The sequence below is a fragment of the Neltuma alba genome, unplaced genomic scaffold (genome assembly GCF_004799145.2).
Source record: "Neltuma alba isolate B1F8T4 unplaced genomic scaffold, ASM479914v2 tig00012586_pilon, whole genome shotgun sequence".
Lineage (NCBI taxonomy): Eukaryota > Viridiplantae > Streptophyta > Magnoliopsida > Fabales > Fabaceae > Neltuma > Neltuma alba.
In genome coordinates this window covers 20,439-41,595 of record NW_021637038.1, presented here as the reverse complement: position 1 = coordinate 41,595, position 21,157 = coordinate 20,439, and the positions used below count along the sequence as shown (strand labels likewise).

The following is a 21,157-nucleotide window of genomic DNA, read 5'->3' as shown; positions in this document are numbered from 1 at the left end:
TTGGTCGTGCGTTTTGAAATACTTCTTGTAAAGGGAAGCAAAAATGTAGAGAAAAGGTCGGTCGTTTTATGATGACTTGTGGCTTTCGGAAATTACCAAAAAAGTACAAAAAGGATTTATATGATCATTTTTTTGCCAGCAAAGATTTATATAATCATTTAAGCGCATATGCAATCGCAATAATATTTTATGGCAAAAAAATCACATTAATATTTCAAGAGCCAAGCTGCATACAATATCTTTTTAAATTTAAAATAAGAAAGTTAAATATCAATAGGTTCCCTGAATTTTATTAAAGATTAATGAGTGTTAAATGATTTAATGTTTATAAGTTTTAAATGATTTAATATTTATAAGTTTGGCTTATAAAAATTATTTTTTAATGTGACCTGTCAATATATAAGTTTGACTTGTAAGTATTAATTTTTTATATATTTACTAATATTAAATAAAATCCAGAAATTTTTTATATTTAGTTTTCTTATCTAAGGTTTAGATTTTTTTTTTTAAACTACACCTTGGAATCTGTTAAAAGAATTTTCTAAAATCGCATTAAAATTTACGATTGGCAAAAAAAAATTGGCATTTCCGACGTGGTGCCCAACGTCTCCCGACTAGAAATGCGGGGCCCACGGAGCCACCGTGGCGACATGTCATCCCACTTTTGCCTACTTATTGAATCTCCGCCGTCCATTTTATCACATTTTTCTGATTAGCCATCGATCTTCGGAGAACGATGTTCCACGGGTGGCATTTTCGTTAATTTAATTCTTTCCCGCTTAGCACCGCTCGCTCGCTCCGTTTTTCTTCCCACGTAATATTTGCACGGTCCTGTCTTGCAAACACAAAAATGTGTCTCGCCCTCTCCTAGTCTGCTGTCTCTCTGAGCTCGATCTATTGGCTTGGTGCAATTCGATTTCTGATCTCTCAGGATTTGTTCTGTTCCAAAGCCAGTTACTCACTATTCTGTAAAAATGGTAAGATTTTTATTTGATCTATTCTTTTGCAGGCCCTTCTGCATTCTTGAATTTCCGAACACCCTAGATCTGGAGCGAATTCGCTTCGATTTGATATTTTCTGATCATGTTGTTAATTCTTTCCTATTTATTTGTCTTTATGTTCCAATGGGAGCTAACAGCGAATTCTACATTAACTTGTGTTTGTTTTGTTCTTTTTACGTGCATTTGCAGCCTCTCAGACTCGAGATCAAGGTACTCTTTTTTCGCCTACTTATTCATTTAACATCTATGAGCTACTTGGCGCTTGTTTCCTGAAGACGTGTTCGGTTTTTGAGAAATGCTTGATTAACTTGTCAGCAATCTCTTTATTCACTTAAAATTTCTCAGCAACCGAGCACACTTTTGAGTGTTTAGATTTCTGATTACTTAGCTGACTTTTTCTTGTCATTTCTCGCACAGAGAAAACTTGCGCAAAGATCAGAAAGAGTAAAATCCGTGGATCTGCATCCAACAGAACCATGGTAGCTTTTCGTTCTTGCTTCTTTTCTTGTCAATAAAATAATTACTTTTTCTATGGAGGAGGCTGCGTGTCCACTTGCTTCTATCGACTAAGTATTTCTCCAATGTGGCATTCAGAGTATTTTGTCGTCAATAGTAATGTTTGTTATTGGGGCCTACTCTAGATCTTATTCAATTTTGTATCGCTATAGGTTAGTAGTTACTTGTGGGAGTATTGAACGTATTTCTGAATTATGTGATACTGTGAATGCTGATGCAGGGTTCTAGCAAGTTTATACTCAGGAACTGTCTGTATTTATAACTACCAGTCTCAGGTATGTGAAGTTATAATTGAATACTTTAAATTGTTTACTTGTACTTTTTGCAATTCTGAATTCCGATGATGTATGTATTACTTCAAATCATGATGTGGGCACTGTACTAATAAAAGTCTTACCTCCAATCAGTTTCATCATAGTAATTGAGTACTGTGTCTTGTTTACATGCACTTTATGCAATTGTAAATTCCGATGGTGGATGTATTACTTCAAATCACGATACGGGCACTGTACTAAAAGTTTTGCCTTTAGCCAGTTTCATCATTCACATTTACTTGCAAGATGAATTCACTATTTCTTTTGATGAATAAAATGGTTCTTTTAACATGTAGTACTATTAGTTCACCAAAGAAAGTGCTAATATTCATAATCCGTGGTTTGTGTTTGTTGTACTGTTTCTTTAAATTGACGTTTAAGAATAGAGTTTCATTATCATGGTCATAGTTTGGGGAGAGGCAACCTATCCTCATGTGTAGCCTATGCCATATACAGGGACATGGATTCCTGGGCACTCAAAGAGTTGAACGTGGTCAACAAACTAATTATCATTACTATACTTATAATGCATGCGGTGTGTTATAATCATAAAAAGAATGAATAAAAAGGGCCTTCAAGTGATTATTTGGATTGAAGTGGGTTTTGAAATTTTCAGTGTTTGCGTGGCTTCTGATATGTGCCATATGAATTTATAGACTCGTGTTAAAAGATTTCAGTTTCCTGTTTTTAAATTTCTCCTGTATATATGTTGAAGTCATTCACTAGCCCGTCGTCAATAAATGGATGTATATCAATTTCTTTGGGGATTTCTTATGAAACATGCACTCAAAAGAAATGTCTTTACTATTATTTCAGACCATGGCAACGTCGTTTGAGGTCACTGAGTTACCAGGTACATATTCTCTTATATTTATTTTTGTCATGTTTTTATTGAATGGTCCAAAGAAATACCTTTTCTTTGAATATTTCTTGCTTCAAGAAGAGTGCTTTGGGGCTAAATTACAGTGTGATTTTGCAGTTAGGTCAGCCAAGTTTATTGCACGCAAGCAGTGGGTTGTTGCTGGAGCAGATGATATGTTTATTCGTGTGTATAATTACAACACAATGGATAAAGTTAAAGTATTTGAAGCACATACAGATTACATAAGGTGCGTGGCAGTTCACCCTACCCTTCCTTATGTCCTGTCATCTTCTGATGATATGCTCATAAAGCTTTGGGATTGGGAGAAAGGTTGGGTATGTACTCAGATATTTGAGGGACATTCTCATTATGTCATGCAAGTGGCATTTAATCCTAAGGACACCAATACATTTGCCAGTGCATCTCTAGATCGCACCATAAAGGTATATCAGTGCTCTTGTTGAAATTTACTTTCTGCATATTCTTTGTTGAAATCCATGCTTGCATGATTTAATGCTCGTCTTGTCTTCTCTTTCCAGATTTGGAATCTTGGCTCTCCTGACCCCAATTTTACATTGGATGCTCATCAGAAAGGAGTGAATTGTGTTGATTACTTTACAGGCGGTGACAAGCCTTATCTGATTACTGGTTCCGATGACCACACTGCTAAGGTTTGGGTCATTTTCTGATTTCTCTGTTTTTATCTTTGATTTACTTGCCTACAGAACTGTGATATATAATGTGTGTAAGTAATGAATAGGACATATTTTCATTGATAAAATCTATGAAACAGGTATGGGACTATCAGACCAAAAGTTGTGTCCAGACTCTAGAAGGTCACACGCACAATGTATCTGCCGTATGCTTTCATCCTGATCTTCCCATAATTATTACTGGTTCAGAGGATGGTACAGTGCGCATATGGCATTCAACAACTTATAGGTAGTATTTGATATGCAGATTCATCTCTTAGTTTTGCTTCCATGTGATCACTCTCTTATCGGGGCTTCTAAAAATAAAGGAAACAAAAGAAAACAAAGAACACAATAGTTTTTCTTCTTTATTATTACCATGGCTTGGACAATGCAGTATTCTGAACATCATGACATTGCAGGGCCTTATTCATATGCTACTTTTTGCCACTTTCATTATTTTGATCCAGTTTTGAAAGCGTTCATTTCTTCATTTGGTAAATATAAATGTCCATACTAGATGTTTACTTGAGACTGCTTTGAATTTGAGACTTCCAAATTGGACAATGTTGTCCGTTCTTCTGTTTTCTATTTTTCTATATTTTATTGCTTGCCTTGGTGCACTTTATGAGATGTTAGACTCATTTAAAATTGTAATTGAGATTATCAATAGTATATTGACCATTGAGTTTATTATTTTATGTTGATTTGATCCACTTACAGACTCGAGAACACATTGAATTATGGTCTTGAAAGAGTCTGGGCTATTGGATACAATAAAGGTTCACGTCGGTGAGTCTTCTTGCCTGTAGTTTCTTAAATGATTCTTTTTCTTGGCTGTGAAATTATGTAGGGTTGGATGATAGTGTCAAGTCTTCTTTATGAAGTCTGCATGTTTGATAACTGATTTGAGAAACTGCGTATCACAAAACTTGTTTGCTTCAATCTTTCCATCAACTGATATTCTCCTGCACTTTTTCTAATCTTTAACCTGCAAAGGGTCTCTTTTCATCCTACCCTCATGACATTGAATTTTAGAACTTCTTCATCCACAGGGTTGTGCTTGGCTATGATGAGGGAACTATTATGGTCAAACTGGGCCGCGAAGAGCCTGTGGCCAGCATGGACAATAGTGGGAAAATTATTTGGGCTAAACACAATGAAATTCAGACTGTCAATATAAAGAGTGTAGGAGCAGATGTGGAGGTTTGGGCTCATTTCTACCCTTAACTTTTTATAAAAATGTGAAGAAAAATTCAAAAGCATGATTATCATGATTACGTTATTTCTGATTTGATTTGTATGATTCAATATCACTTGGAACTTAAAATTTTAGAATATCAATATATATTTGGAAATCTTGTTTGCCTGAGTCAATTCACAGGAATCCTTGGAGTCAAGCAATTCCCATTATCTTAATGATTCTGGATTTTGGAGATGCAGTGAGGTTGCATTAAGTCTGCGACGTTGCATTGAGTCTTATGCAACCTGATTGCGAGTCTTTAGTTTACCCTTTTACAAATTATGATTTATAGCATCGACTAACTGCAAAATTGAGTCCGTATTTGTCACCAACCCATCTCCTTCTTTAACTCTATTGGCTATTTCATTGACCTGGATTTTTTTTAAGCCCGAATGTTCTTTTGAAAAATTAGACCTTGTATCCTTCACTTTTTTTAATGAAATGTTTGCCATTTCAAATTTGAATACATTTGATAATTATTGTTATTAAATCTGGCTATGCCGATGGAGTTGACTTTTGGGTGTATAACTTGAAGCTTTATTGAGACTTAAATTGATTATCTTTACTTTCTGTAAAACATGCTTACTACACTCCTAAAATGTTAGTTCGCTATGAAAACTTTTACCTCTGAGCGGCATACATTTACTTTGCTTCTCAGGTTGCTGATGGAGAAAGATTACCTTTGGCTGTTAAGGAGTTGGGCACCTGTGATCTCTACCCACAAGTGAGTAGGAATCATGATTTTATATTAGATTGCATTCTTTTGGGATGCTTCTCAGTTTTTTTTTTTTAAATAATTTTTAATCATCATTCTGTTATAAAATATCTTCAAAGAATAATCAAGTAGTGATCAGAGGAGAATAACTGTATTCTCTTGATTAGATACTCATACAAGGGTGAGGGCCTCTATGTATAGTTATTTCCTTGGAGACTTTTTTTCTAAATCTATGGCATGAATGTGATCTGGGATTTTCGGTGCAAATAAGAATCGGTTGAACCATAAATAGCCTATATTATTTGATGTTAGACATTGTACTTCGAGGGCAATGAAAGTGAAATCTAAAACTTGACTTATTTTATGGGTGGCGGGAATTGGTCTTGTGTTGCCTTCAATCTTCTGTGAAAGAAATGAGCATTAGGTTGATTGTTTTTCATGTGCAGTTTCGATGACCAGTTATTTGTTTCTCTGTGCAAGTTGTGATTAACTTGTGATCCACTAATATCATTTCAGAGTTTAAGGCACAATCCAAATGGGAGGTTTGTTGTCGTATGTGGAGATGGTGAGTATATTATATACACTTCATTGGCATGGAGAAACAGGTCATTTGGTTCGGCACTGGAAATTGTCTGGTCTTCAGACGGAGAATATGCTGTCAGAGAAAGTACATCAAAGATAAAAATTTTCACAAAAAATTTCCAGGTTTGTAATTCCTTAAGTAAGATGGTAGGAAGCAATAATAGGTTGGTAATTTCTAAAAATGAGTAAAGCAAACTAGATTCTTCCATTTCTGTACTGTTTTCAGTGAGTAGATCTTGATAAAATTAAGCTGGCTATTTTTTATTTCAAGTGAACCATTATTCTTTTCAGCCTGAATTGAACCATTACGGCTGAACAATGTAACAAGCATGTCTGCTCCCGTTGCCAATGTTACTAGTACATTTCCTGTGGTGGTTTTAGCTCTTCGTTTTATTTGAAAATTTAAAGAGTAATCATGTCAGATATTTGCTAAATGAAACAATTTTTTTTTTTGAATGAATTTCAGGAAAAGAAGAGTATTCGACCACCTTTTTCTGCTGAACGACTATTTGGTGGCAACTTATTAGCAATGTGCTCAAATGATTTCATTTGCTTTTATGATTGGAGTGAATGCAGGTTAATCCGTCGCATTGATGTTAATGTAAAAGTAGGTGCTTCCATTATATGAATAATTTCTGTTTTTTCCTCCCTTCTTCTATTTATAGTTTTATTTTGTTTATTTTCTGTTGACAGAACCTCTACTGGGCTGATAGTGGTGATCTAGTGACAATTGCTAGTGATACATCATTCTACATTCTGAAGTACAATGTGAGGATTATGATAATCTGATGACTTAATTATTTTATTATTATAGCTGCCTTTCTCTGAAGAACATTGCCCCAATATATTTGGCATACTTTGACGCAAGGCACTATAAACATGGTAACATTCAACATTGCAGCGTGATATAGTTGCATCGTATTTGGATGGTGGAAGACCTGCCGATGAGCTAGGGGTGGAAGATGGATTTGAGCTCCTTCATGAAATAAACGAACGGGTTAGGACAGGCATCTGGGTTGGAGATTGTTTTATTTACAACAATTCCTCCTGGAGGCTTAATTACTGCGTTGGTGGTGAGGTATTAAGTTTTTGTCTCTTCTATTCTTGAAAGAAATGCATGTTTTCATTTGAAACTTCATGAATCTTATTAAGCTTCTTTGTATTTAATGTTATGATTTAGGTTACTACAATGTTTCACTTGGATCGCCCTATGTACTTGTTGGGATATCTTGCTAGCCAAAGTCGGGTCTATTTGATAGACAAAGAGTTTAAGTTAGTCGATCTTTTTTTTTCCTTTTTGTCTTTTGTTATTTAAAGGCACAACTAGCAGTGATATTGACTATTCTATTTATTTTTTATTTTCTTTAGCGTCATGGCATACACATTGCTTTTGAGCTTGATTGAGTACAAGACTCTTGTAATGCGCGGTGATTTGGGTAGGGCCAATGAAGTTCTACCTTCAATTCCTAAAGACCACCATAATAGGTATGAGGCCAAGAGTGATCCTTTTATAATTCAGTTTTTTTTTTCCCCCCTTTGCCACAGGGGGGTAAACAATTTCCCTTTTTTTTTTTTGCGTGAGAAATTACATTGATTTGGGGAAAAAAAATGCTTTAAGTAACTCGATATTGCTTCATAGAATCATGTAAAAGCAGATAATTACAAAGCAATGCTTTACACTTCACTTTATGCAATTCAGTGTAGATGTTCTTAATTCTTTTTTTTCTTTTTTTTTGGGAAAAATATTTTAAGCAAAATGGATGTACATGCTAATTCCCTAAGAAATTTGCCAAAATTGCTGGAAAATGGAAATGTATGGTATGTGTGATAGCAAAAAATTTTGACCTAGGTAAAACTCTTTTCTTATTAATAGATATGTCTTATGTCCTTTGAGAGTTATGCTGGGCTGTACCCTCTGTTCTTATTACAGAGCTATGTGAATATATAGTGTCAATTCTGTACATTATATATATTTGCTTTCCATGCTTTAATGGTTCCAAACCTCAATAATAAGCTTGTATAATATACTGCTAAGTTTTCCTTACTTTCATGCATTTTCTATGCCATATAGTCCTTATTATTTCCATAGATCTAAAATTTGGTGGCCAAATGGCATCTGTGTTATAATTGTAAATGTGATCATACAATAGTGTGGCTCGTTTCCTGGAATCACGAGGGATGACAGAGGATGCTCTTGAAGTAGCAACTGATCCTGACTACAGATTTGAGTTAGCCATGCAGCTTGGGAGAGTGGAGGTGGCAAAGGTAAGTTCATGTAATATGCATACAATCGTATTATCTACAGTCGTGCAAAATTGTTAAGTTGGGTGCTAAATTTTCTTGTCTTTATGGAAGAACTTTAATTCGTTAGTTTATATTTTGATTAATATAACTCTTGTATTCTTTTGGTAGAGTATTGCAACAAAAGTGCAAAGTGAGTCTAAATGGAAGCAGTTGGGAGAATTGGCAATGTCTACTGGAAAGGTATTTTTTTGAGGGAAATGAGCTGGCCCTGTTTTTTCTTCAATGCTTGGGTAAATTGCATTTTTAAGGGCCTGTTTGTTTAATGCGGCATTGTGAGAAGTGATCTATTGTCTAGGGATTTTATGAAAAGCAAACTATTTTGCATTTGGTTTTATTCATAAAATATGATTTATGATTGGGTAATTTTCAGATTTTATGATATCTTTGTCTATTTCTGCTTATGAAAATGATTTATTATTTAGCGATTTTCGAATTTTATTATATCTTTGTATATCCTGTTATGAACACTCCCTCCCATTTACTATATCTGATTATTTTCAGAACCTACTCAAAGTCTCAAAGTAGCTGCTCAAAATAATCAAAAACTTTTTTTTTTTTTTTAAGAATCTGATTACTTCTAAAAGCATAAACATGCATTGTTAATTTTTAGGAAAGTGATTTTCTCATGAAAAAAGGTTCAAACAAACGCGCTATGAATGTCCTTACATGAATTTACAGTTCTGAGGTCTTCAGTTTTGATAATGTGCTTCTAAACATTATGATGGCTATGGATGCCTTATTGAGCCTTTTGGGGTGTAAGAAGTTTCAGAGAATGCATTTAGGACCAACTGAAGGCAGTTTGGGTGAAATTTCTACTGACCAGTTGTGTTCAGATGCTTTAGTTTTAGATGCTCAGTCTAATATATGACTAAAATGTATGATGCTTGTTGGGAATTTCAGTTTTACTGCAACTCACTGTATTTTGTGTTCTTGCAGTTAGAAATGGCTGAAGAATGTTTAAGGAATGCAAGGGATTTGAGTGGATTGTTACTGCTATATTCTTCTTTAGGAGATGCTGAGGGAATATTGAATCTTGCGACCCTTGCTAAAGAGCAAGGGAAGAACAATGTTGCGTTCCTTTGCATGTTCATGTTGGGTAAACTTGAAGACTGCCTTCAACTGTTGGTAGAGAGGTAATCTTCTTTAGCTGTGCCCTTTAGCTTCTATAAACTACTAACACAATTAAGCAACAGGTTGAATTAGAATTTGGTTTTACATAGCTCACTCATTCCTTTGCAGCAATCGGATTCCTGAAGCTGCTTTAATGGCACGGTCTTATCTCCCAAGCAAGGTCTCGGAGATTGTAGCAATTTGGAGAAAAGATCTCCATAAGGTATTTTCTAATTCAAATGTGTCATATTTTTAGTGCAGTAAAACTGCATTGTATGTAGAATTTATTCTCAAGCACCCTTACGGGGAAGCTTGTCATCTTAACAAAAGACATATTGGTTAAAGATAACTAATATATTTCATGGGTATATATGTCAATGCTTTTATCGCAGGTTAGCCCTAAAGCTGCTGAGTCATTGGCCGATCCTGAGGAGTATCCTAATTTGTTTGAAGATTGGCAAGTTGCTGTTGCTGTTGAATCTAAAGCTGCAGAGACAAGGTTAGGGTGTTAGAGTGCTCAATTTCTATATGTTTTGTTTGTGTTAGTCCTCATTCAAAGGATTTCAGAATAATAAGCATTATATTCAATCTTTCTTTGCATTTTTTTTCCTGGTATATTAGGGGCGTTTACCCTCCTGCAGAGGAGTATGTCAAACATGCTGGAAAGTCGTGTGTTACCCTTGTCGATGCTTTAAGAAACATGCAGATTGAAGAAGGGGAGGAGCTTCTTGAGAATGGAGATTCTAATCATGAGGTATACTACTTGAAGATATAACCTCCCATGAATCAGTTCACAAAAATAGAATAAAGTTCATGAACTAGATAGCACTATTTTTTTTTTTTTTTTTGGGTTGTGTAAAACTGTAGATTTCCACAAATGTTAGAGTTGGTCTTAGAGTGTTGTTTTGTGTAATTTGTTGTCATTTTGTTACAGTTGATTGAAGAGAATGAAGAAGAGCTCAATGCAGAGGAAAAGGAGGAGGAACAGAATGGAGAGGAGGCAGTTGTGGTGGATGCTGATTCTACAGATGGTGCAGTACTCGTTAATGGCAACGAGGCTGATGAAGAGTGGGGTACGAATCATGAAGGAGCCCCGTCAACCTAAAAGCAATTTGTTGGGCAGTGTGAAAAATCCAAATTTTGTCTCTGGTGATTAATTGTTTCTGAAGTGCCGTCTCTAACTCCTATTGACACCTTGCTTTTTACTATGACTGCCTTTGCCGCCTAAGCCCCACCCATTCTAGTTGCCTTATCATATACTTTACCACTATTAGTTTTATGTTTGGGAATTAGGTATCTACAGAATAGTATCCATTGTAAAGTAGGGAACCACTACTCAACTCTAAATAACCCTGATTTGATTTTTCATAAATTTTTGCAACTATTTGGCTTGGGATAAGTAACAGTTGGCTGCTAAATGTGCCAACTGGATTTTACCGATGCTAAATATTTTTTGTAGATCTGGCTGCTGTCTAAGACCAGGTTTAAATCAAGATATTTCCGTGGCTATAAATTATATCTTCAAAAAGTCTTAAGTGGGCTTTGACTGACCTTTTATAGTCCACTCAAGTGCTTTTCTCTGCCTTGATCATATTGTACATTCAGGAAACTCTGGATCCATCCATAATAATTCTGTCATAATTTTGTTAAATTAGATTTCTCCTGAAGAGGCCTTTTAGTTTCCTCCCCATAACTGCTTGCTACTGTTACCTATATAGCGTCTTGTGACTGTCCACTCATTAGATTATTGACATTCAAATGATGTTTATTTATCATAAAGGCATACCTATTTCTATTTTAATAGGGAAGGATTCGTTGTTTCTTTAATCTTAACTTTGTTTTCTCTTTTATTGATAGTGCTCACTTCACATCACTAGGTCTCATCAAGACAGTCGGTTCCAGCTACAGTGGATGTATATGAGGTAAGAATAAGAGAAAACACTATATTGGATTCCACTTGAATATCCTGATCATGCCTCTTTGTATTCATTGAAAAAATTTCAACCAGGATCTGGTACTGCTTGCTTACCTAATATGGAAAGTCATAAATATGTTTTCATCAACAAAAAAGGACTTCAACTTCAATAAAAAAAAAAAAACGGATCATCAATATATAATCGTATTGTTTTGTCTGACTGGAATATATTACTATGTGCTGGTAAATATTTAACATATTACCTTCAGTTCTTAATATAAGATTCACTTTAATGAAGAAATTAAACTACCAAGCAGATCTTATACAGACGAGTCTTACGTTTAAGACCAGAGGGAATAGAACAGGGGGATATGGTCCTTGACAACACTACATCATTGCATTTGTGTATCGTGCTGCTAGATGCATTGCATGTCTTTGGATGGCCACATGGAACCCAAATGATTTTTTTTTTTAATTTTTATTTTGCCAGTTTCTGTTATCATTTTTGTTTAATTGAATTTAAATATGCAGGTTTCAGTCACGGAGGCCAATGTTGTGATTGTGGAGATCGATTGTTCTCATTTCCTGGTATTGTGGTTTTAGAATGCCGACTTTGCTCATCTTGATCGTGGTATAACGGTATAACAGTATAGCATAGGGTCAGTTTACAATTTACATTTTGTGATATTACATGTAGCATTCTTCTGAGGATTCTTACCTCGATAGGCTTGTCTCATTTTGAAAGTAGAAAACTGAGCTAATGATATGATTGATCGTTCAAATTCTAGGTGGTAATATTGGTCCTAAAAATGTTGATTACTGGTATTCTTTTTGGATTGAAACTCGGACCTTTTACAGCAAAAAATAAAGATTCTTTCCCAGAATCTTGTTTCCGTTGAGATGATGTTGTTCAAGCTCTTCAAACCGTATCATGTCTTTCTAATAATATACAGTCAGATAATTTTGTTTCCCACCCTTCTTTTTTCGTTTCTAAATTAATTTCTTGCTTTTGAAGTTCAGCCATGTTTCCTGTTTCCGATAATTTATGCATACTTTGATGTGGATCGTCGCACGAAAGATGAAATTCCATTGTGCCAGTCTCCCTAATATGTCACTCGCTATTTGCTTTTATAAAAGGGCTGTTATAAAGGACCTCTCCTGTTTCTTCCATCAGATTTCATTTATCATCACCGAACAATTTCATTTACCTTTTAGTATGATCAATAGTCAACCCACGAGTTCAGTGAGTTGGTCTGTTTAATTCACTACCATATCAAAATAAAAGATAAAATCTCGAATTTTTTGGCTGTCTTAACCTCTATATTAAGATGTTAAATTTCCCAACTCTTAATTGATTTGCCCATTTTTCATCCCTCTTAAACAAAATTTTGCATGCAGCATGCCTCATGTTTTGCTTGATTCATCAGTTTTATAATACAGGGAGAATTTCAATAAACCTCCTCAATAGCTGATTAATATTAGTCAACCAACAAAAGCACCCTTATTTTGTTGTCTTGTTTGGAAGATTCTTGTCATCTAACCATGCTTCAAAATGTGGCTATCATTGGTTACCATGATTATATATGGAAATGCATCTAGTTATTTACTCCTCCAATCCTTAATATAAGATATAATTAATTAATTTGAGTAGATTAAGGATGTTAGTTAAATTAATTAATATGATATGTTTTTCTAAAACACCCTAATCATCTTTTTTAATTCTCTTCTAATCTCTCCTATTTGATTATTGTTGAGGGAGTATTGATAGAGCTAATTTGAGAAAAACTAATAAACATATGAAATAGGGTTTATATCAACATTAATTCTCAAATTATGTACTATATTAGGGATCGGAGGAGTATTAAAGAAATATTCAATTAGAATTAGAAGTTAGATTTCTAACAAAAGAATTTTAACTGGTGGGGATAGGACATTTAAGTTTGAAATATAACTTTTAATTTGCAATTGGGAATCCTATTTTCAAATGTCTCAATATTTTTTAGAAATTTTTTAAGCATCCAATTGTCATTAATTTGTTCTTTCAAGATTTAAATGTCATTCTTTCAAAAATAATATATTACTACCTTCGATTTTTAATATGAGACTTAATTAACTAATTTGAAGAAATTAAGAAAGTTGTTAAATTACTTAATTATAGCATATATTATATGATTTCTCTAAAATTCTTATATGTATTATTATATTATATGTCAATTTATAAGTGAGGCAAATTAGTTGAGAAAAATGATAACTATAAATAATTTAAAATAATTTAGTAATTTTTTTATTACTTTAAATTAGTTAACTAAGTCTTATATTAAAGGCTAGAAGTAGTATGATTCTCCTCTCCCAAGTTGAGTCAAATGATTATCAATCCATTACCAATAATAGAGTGGGAATATCTTTAACTTAATTATTTATCTCAACATATAGCGATGAAAATTAAAGCTTAGAAGTACATTATATTAGTATATATATGTGTGTGTATGTAGCAATTAACAATGCCTTCGATATCATTGGCAAAGAGTAAAAACAATGCCTTCTATACCATTGGTCCATCTCAGTGCAAATTAAAAATTCTAATTCTTGACTTGATCTGGGCCGCAAAACTTCAAATTAAGAATCGAACATTAATCAAAACTTGAAGCCATAGAAAATGTAATTTTCATATTTCAAAACAAAAAGATTCATTGCTTCAACTCCAACTCAAGAATGGCGATCTTTTGTAGGATGATTCCTGATTTGTTCATTCATGTGAGAATAGACAAAAGCAAAAGAAAGAAATCAAAGCAGCGCTAAGAATTAATAAATCAATGTCCATCTCATCAAAGAAAAATAAAGATCAAGTAACGAATTAGATGCTTCAATTTACTTTTCAAAATTAAAGAATTATAGGAATCATCATCATCATCATTTCAAATCCTGTCAATTCGCATCATCGACTGTCTCTTGCAAACTCATAACATATTGCAATCTCTTGGTGCACGAGGTAAGTCTAAACCATCGTATATGTGATTTTCTTTTATTTTGAGGGAAAATAGTTATTGAAAAAAATTCTAACTTTAGCATTTTGCTGTTTGATTTTGGATGAATGCGAGCTTAGCATCTTTGGAAAGATCAAAAGTGAGAAGCAGATATGGAGCAAGTGGTAGAAATCATATGGGATATTACAAAGTATTTGTGTGGTTGTGCCAAACAAGAAGCTGGGTTTATTTGTGAGTTGGAAGGGAATCTACAATCTCTAGAACATGAATGGAATATGCTTGCAGCTAAGAAGAAGGACGTGGAAGCACAGATCAAAGAAGTTGAGGGTATTGGAGAGGGGCAAAGGACAGATGAAGTCGGTGTTTGGCTCCAAAGTATCCAAAAGATTGAAAAGGTACGAACTTTTCATTTTACATTTATTCTCTTTTTTTTCCTTATTTAGCATGTGGTGTTTTTATTTACTTTGATTGTTTCTGCACATGAATTAGATAATTCCATGTTCAACATCAATGATGTTGTTAATCAAGTAATTCCTTAGCTCAATAATTTATAATAATTTAATTTAAATGTGTTAGTTCAAATCAGGCTAGTTAAGAACATTTAAAAATTTTTGGACAAGTGTGAAACTCATATTATATTGAATTTATTTGAAATTTTATTACAGTATACAAACCGAACAAGTTTTGGTGCTCATCAGAGTGGTGAGTACCTCAAGCTCATCATATCTGAACCATCTAGATCTGATTGACATGATATGGATTTAATTTATTTTTTAAATAATTTTTTTAATGGGTATATGATGTAAAATAAAGATGATATCTTTCTTAAGAACGCAATTAAGTAAAGAACATTACCTTATATCCACATAATTAAAACTTAATTTGACAGCGTGCATATTGCGTACATAAAAACTTGATTTATCAGTATCCATATTAAAAGCTGTCCAATTTTTCAGTTAAAAGAAAAGTACGTAGAAATAAATATAACTAGAAAAATATGTACACTTGATTATCTTTTGTATACTATTAAATACATAGCTAAAAGAATACTTCAAATCGAGAACATGTAGTTGTGAGCATAATGTTTTTATACAGTTCCTGATTCAATACTCATCATAGCAATGAGTACTGTGTGCTCATTATTGTAATGCAGTCTAGATCATCTAAAATGTCATATGAATGATTTATATTTAAAATTTTTAATATGCAATATTTTCAGTAATAACTTTATTTTTTAAAGAAGTGTTAGTTATAAGATTATATTTATTTTAAATTTTGTATCTATTAAAATTCAAAATTAATTGAAATATATAAAAAAATTAAATTCAATATGGACTGTCCAAAATCAATCTAGATGGTTCAAGTTACTAAGAATACCATGAGCATGGAATGTGCTCCCAAAAAAAAAAAAGGCATCCATCCCATATGAACATCAGAAGTTCTCTCTCTCTTTGCTCCCTCCCTCCCACCCTTCTACCATCGCCACAAATAAACAGCTTCGATGACGGCGACCTTGATGGTTAGCTATGGAGGGAGGGAGTAGAGAGACAGAGAGTACTTTTGTTGTTCAGATGGGATGGAAGCTTTTTTTTTTGGAAGGGAGAAAACCAATGTGAGTAGACTATTAATTAAGGGCGACAAAGCTCTACTTTTTTGTGCTCTAAAATATTTTAAGGTGCTGAGTGTACTTTATAAAATATTTTAGGAAGTTGAATGTACTTTAATCCTAATAAAAATACAATATCCTCTACCTCTACTATAATTTTGATGGATAGAAAGATAATAAGATATTAAACTGATGTTCTAATTATTTTTGTTTTACAAAACATATTTTATTTTTTTAATTGTTCAAAAACCGTTTCAGACATGTATTTTATTTGTCGTTTTTAAAATTATAAAGGAAAAAAAGCTGTTTTGTCAAAAGGAAACCAAACAAGCCCAGCCAAAATCTTTAATAATATCATTATGCTTTTTCAGTCAAAAAATTGTCATTCATATTTGGCCAAAAAAATTTCATTCATTTATATTAAGATGTGCAATCTCTTATCTCGATATCAAAACTTGATATGAAAGTGTGCTTAATTAGTTCATGCAAAGATTCAGAAAAACAGGGGAAAAGAAATATCAAACTAAATGATTTTGTATTCACAGGAAGTAAAAGACAATCTAGATCAAGGGGCCCAAGAAACCGAAAACAAATGCCTAAGTAAATGTTGTCCCAAGAATTGCAAGTCAAGCTACAAGGTAGGAAAGAATGTTGCCAAGATGCTCACTGAAGTAGATAAGCTGACAGCCGAGGGACAGAGGTTTGGTAAGGATTATCAGATTACTCACAAGCCACCACATAAAGGAATTGGTCAAATACCTCTTGATGGAACCGTGGGGCAAGATTTGATATTTGATAAAGTATGGAGTAGAATTGAAGCAAATAATGTTGGTGTCATAGGTTTATACGGGACTGGAGGGGTGGGAAAGACCACTTTATTGAAGAAAATTAGTAATGAACTTGGGAAGAGAAAGCCCGATTTTCTTGTGATTTGGGTGGTGGTATCCAAAGAGCGTAACTTGGATGCAATCATGGACAATATAAGAAAATCAGCAGGAATTGGAGATGTTGCTTGGAGTTCTTGCAATAGTCGAGAAGAAAAATCTTCAAAGATTTTGCATGCGTTGGAGCGGAAAAAATTTGCTTTATTGCTGGATGATGTGTGGGAGAGATTGGACTTGAATTCGGTGGGGGTACCATATCCAAAAGATTCAAACTTTGAGTCCAAAGTGTTGTTCACAACACGATTGGAGGATGTGTGCGAAAAAATGCAAGCTCAAGAGTCATTCAAAGTGGACTTTTTGAATGAAAAAGAAGCTTTGGAGTTATTTTATATGAAAGTTGGTGAGAAGACTTTAAACTCCCACCCTAGGATCAAAGTCCTAGCAGAAGAAATGGCAGCAGAGTGTAGAGGGCTACCGCTTGCGTTAAGTGTGGTAGGAGTGCTATGGCTGGTGTGAAAGATGTTAAAGCATGGGAGTCCTCAAAATATAAGTTGACAAGTTCTCCATGGACCACTACAGATTTGGAGACAAAAGTTTTTTCCATCCTTAAGTTGAGCTATGATCAGTTGCCGGATGATACTCATAGAAATTGTTTCTTGTATTGTGCATTATATCCAGAAGACTATGAGATTCGGTTCACTGATATCATTGATAAATGGATAGGGGAGGGGTTTATTTGTAGAGATATGACAAAAAGCATACAAGACATTCGTAATGATGGTCAATCTGTGATTGCAAAGTTGAAGCTTTGTTGCTTGTTGGAGAGTGTTGAAGATGATGTTGTTTTAAGTCGTTCATTTAAGATGCATGATATGATTCGAGAGATGGCATTGTGGTTATCTTGTGACCAAAATAAAAGAATTAAAAGGGTTCTTGTACAAGAAGATGCGATAACAACATCCCATGATGATGTTGAAAAACGAAAAATTGTTGAGAGGATTTCAATTATGAATAGGAAAGTACAGCATGTAGCACCTGTAACTTATCCCAATTTAGTAACATTATTGTTGAGGCGTTGTGGTATACAACATTTGCAAAACCTCAAATACATGAGCAAATTAAAGATGTTGGAACTACGTTGTCCTGATACATGTGAACTTGGAGAAATTGGTGAGTTGGTTCTATTGGAATATTTTTGTTTAATCATAGATGGATCTAAGTGTCCCGAGGAGTTGAAGAATTTGAAGAATTTGAAGGTATTCAATTTGCACTTGAGTGATGGTAATATTGCAGCATTCCATCAGGAGTGATATCAAGTCTTCAACAATTAAGAGTGTTGAGAGTTAATTATGACAAGGGAGTTGGAGAAAATAGCGAAGCAGAGGGAGAATTCCTAGAGGAGGTGGAATCTTTGCCAAAAATTGAGGAAATAAATGTTGAAATAAGAACAGAAAAAGGCTTCAACAAGTTACTTCAGTCAGACAAATTGCAAGAATGTATATATGCTCTTCGCCTCTGTAATTTGGACACCATTGAGATGCCTTTATTATTGGCATGCATTTCAAAAATGAAGCGCCTCCAACAATTGGCTATGTTTCAATTATCTGGTTTGAAAGATTATTCTGGTATTTATGATGACAGTTGTTGTCTAGGCATGCTTCAAAGCGTGTATATCGTTGCTTGCCATTCCTTAACGCATGTCACATGGCTCAAGCATGCCCCACTGCTTCAACTACTTGTCATTGTCGACTGCTCATCAGTGGAGGAAGTGATAAAGGAAGATGAGAATGAGGATTCTTCTTGTGTATTCTCTTCTCTTGTAAACCTATATCTAGTTCAAATGCCAAAGCTTCAGAGCATCCATAAGACCGCCTTGTCTTTTCCTTCCCTAAAAACCATCGCTATGGTAGAATGTCCAAATCTGAAAAGGCTACCACTTCATTCCAACTCTGCCAAACAACTAATTATCCGCGGACAAGAAGATTGGTGGGACAGTTTGGAATGGGACGCCAAACACAATTTCCAATCAAAATTTCAGCCTTTCATGTCGGATGACTTCAACATAAGTTTTCAAGGTAAATACATTGGTAACATCAACGAACATATTGTTCTTTACTGTTCTTTTAATTTTCATGACGTAATATAATTTGACGCTTTATAGATATAAAACATAAGCATATTGCTTTTGACATATATCAAAACGCTGGCCCAGCTCCCATCGTGTGATTATGTATGCGAGCACATGTCTGGGTGTGATTCCTTCATCTCTTTTCTCTTCATGAAATTATTAATTGTTTATTCTGTTAATTGGCTTTTTATAATTTGCAGATCTGCTTACTGTTATGGGATTGGATTTCCTCGTTGGTTCTTACACCTTCTCTGAATTCAGTGAAGGTTGATTAGCTTCTTTTCAAAATAAATTAAAGGACCACCAAACGCGGCGTGTGTATTATTACTTATGTATTTTTATTTTGCTTCCCTATTTGTGTAAACTTTCTGATTCCCCATTACACCCTTTTGTACGTACAGAGCAATGGTAATTGGTCAATAATCTATTTTGAGTTTTTCCTTTCTTGGTGGTCATAATAAGACTCTGAATATTGATCAATAATTCACTGAAATTATTCACATCTTGAAAACATCTTTTTTCTGAAAATTAAAAAAAAAAACGCCAGCCTCGGAGCAAAAATCATACAATAAGAAACATAATAATTCAACCTTAGATCTTACCCATTAATTCAATAAATTAAGATTTTTGACCAATCTAACAGTGAAAGAATCTAAGCTGCGTGGTTTGGGAATTTAAGAACTCGTATTCATATTTTAAAGTAAAATTATATGTTACGTAATAATTATTTATATAAATAATATGTAATAACGAGGAAACGAAATATTTATTTTTCAATCAAAATATCTTTCGTAAAATTAATTTTAATATTCCTTTAACAACTAAATATTAGCATTAATAAAATTAATTCTTTTAATTATGATGGGGCTGGATGTTTCAAGAACTCATTATAAACAGCTAATTATGTAGTTTTTTCAAACTCGAGTCGGATAATTTGGAACAAAGAAAAAACTTGAGTCGGATAATGATCATTACAAACTATAACTAGTTGCAACTATTTGTAATTATCTGGAAATTTAACAATGAAAAATTATTTAAATTAATACATAATTGATTACAATATTTCTATTACTAAGTGCTAATTAAAAATTATGATGGATGACCAGTTCATTTGTGTGAGGATCAAGAGACCAAAGCAACTCAAAAGTGAAGGTAAGAACCGAACTCTGATCAACTTTCATTTTTCAAGACAAGTTAATTTCAAATTCTGTAAAGGTGCGCCAGACGAACTGTGAATATATGTTACTTTTTTATATTCTTTTTATTAGTTACAGATAATTGAATTATTATTTTAACTAAAAAGTAAGGTAAAATTAGTTTAATAAATATACCCTTATTTATAGAAAGGATGAGTGGGAAAAGGAGATTAGAAAGGCATATAATTTAATTAGTTCGGGACAGAAATGCATATAATTTAATTAGTTCGGGACAGAAATGAAAAAAAAAATGTATGCCAAAAAAAAATTAATTTATAAAAAAATTTTAAAATGCTCCAGCTTATAATTTTTCAGGTGTGATCGTCATTTAGGAATTATGAATACCAGCAAGCTTGGCATTTATGCACGTATAATAGTAAAGGCGAACTTCCTAATACAAAACCAAAACCAAAACCAAGTATTAATTCATAATTAATTACTTAAAACACTAGGAAATTAATGAAGCATAATAATAGCGAAAAAATCAACAATCCAACTAGATTTCAAATAAGCGAAAAAATATACAGTCAAATATGTTCAAATGTCTAGCAAGCCCAAATTAAAGGATCCCCTAAACTCAAAACTCAAAAGAAGAGCATTGCATTCCAAGCATTAGTATCTGTTGCACAATATATGAGTATTAGCAAATACCAAAACCAAAACATATCCTAAAACAAATCCAAAACCAAACCAAAACATATCAATTGATGAGGAGTTTTATTATAGGATTCCTTTCTGTATTATTATAGCATTATATTAATGTGTTTGTACGACTTTTAGAACAAATTGAGGGCTTATTTATGTGTGTGTTTTCTGTTGGCACTGAATCTGAAGTGAGACGCATTATTCATTTAATTTCTTATAAATAGTACAGATTTCACTAGATTTTGGATTATATTTTCATATTGATGATTCATTTCTGTTTATTAATGAGTTTCTCAATGCTCATCCTACTGCCTTATTTCTTCTTCTTTTAGTTTAGGCTGCCAGTATTATCCAGCCATTATTTTATTTGCCAATTAATTACCATCCTTCTGCTTTCAGTTCCGTGTAGTTATAATTGCTTAAGGCCAATAGTCTTTTGTTCTATCTAAAACTACTTCAA

General features: G+C 33.5%; 2 protein-coding genes across 5 annotated transcripts; both read left to right on the top strand.

Annotated features, from left to right (window-relative positions):
- Window positions 1-839: 839 nt before the first annotated feature.
- On the top strand, window positions 840-12,227 carry LOC114728973 (coatomer subunit beta'-2). Of its 4 annotated transcripts, none has more exons than XR_003738697.1 (26): window positions 840-977; window positions 1,191-1,211; window positions 1,419-1,480; window positions 1,738-1,792; window positions 2,648-2,684; window positions 2,811-3,136; window positions 3,233-3,364; window positions 3,487-3,635; window positions 4,109-4,177; window positions 4,441-4,591; window positions 5,287-5,352; window positions 5,860-6,048; window positions 6,392-6,532; window positions 6,619-6,693; window positions 6,827-7,003; window positions 7,106-7,197; window positions 7,294-7,410; window positions 8,076-8,190; window positions 8,338-8,409; window positions 9,166-9,362; window positions 9,469-9,562; window positions 9,732-9,838; window positions 9,961-10,093; window positions 10,274-10,488; window positions 11,217-11,261; window positions 11,786-12,227. XR_003738697.1 is itself a non-coding variant. In XM_028915914.1 (26 exons), exons 1-25 carry the CDS (start codon window positions 975-977, stop codon window positions 11,258-11,260), a joined length of 2,763 nt encoding a protein of 920 aa, XP_028771747.1. In that variant the 5' UTR covers window positions 840-974; the 3' UTR covers window position 11,261; window positions 11,786-12,227. The 4 variants fall into 4 exon arrangements, 2 of the variants coding, with proteins under 2 accessions (XP_028771747.1, XP_028771748.1); XR_003738696.1 differs by having other exon boundaries at window positions 11,197-11,261; XM_028915914.1 differs by having other exon boundaries at window positions 10,274-10,412.
- A 2,163-nt stretch (window positions 12,228-14,390) lies between these two features.
- On the top strand, window positions 14,391-18,627 carry LOC114728953 (disease resistance protein RPS5-like). Its single transcript, XM_028915897.1, has 2 exons — window positions 14,391-14,633; window positions 16,390-18,627. Exons 1-2 carry the CDS (start codon window positions 14,391-14,393, stop codon window positions 17,242-17,244), a joined length of 1,098 nt encoding a protein of 365 aa, XP_028771730.1. The 3' UTR covers window positions 17,245-18,627.
- The last annotated feature ends 2,530 nt before the right edge of the window (window positions 18,628-21,157 follow it).

Coding starts and splice junctions, on each gene's coding strand:
- LOC114728973 (XM_028915914.1), top strand. Junction 9,563..9,731: donor GGAGAAAAGATCTCCATAAG/GTATTTTCTAAT, acceptor CTTTTATCGCAG/GTTAGCCCTAAAGCTGCTGA. Junction 9,839..9,960: donor TCTAAAGCTGCAGAGACAAG/GTTAGGGTGTTA, acceptor CTGGTATATTAG/GGGCGTTTACCCTCCTGCAG.
- LOC114728953 (XM_028915897.1), top strand. CDS start 14,391: ATGGAGCAAGTGGTAGAAATCATATGGGATATTACAAAGTATTTGTGT. Junction 14,634..16,389: donor GTATCCAAAAGATTGAAAAG/GTACGAACTTTT, acceptor TTGTATTCACAG/GAAGTAAAAGACAATCTAGA.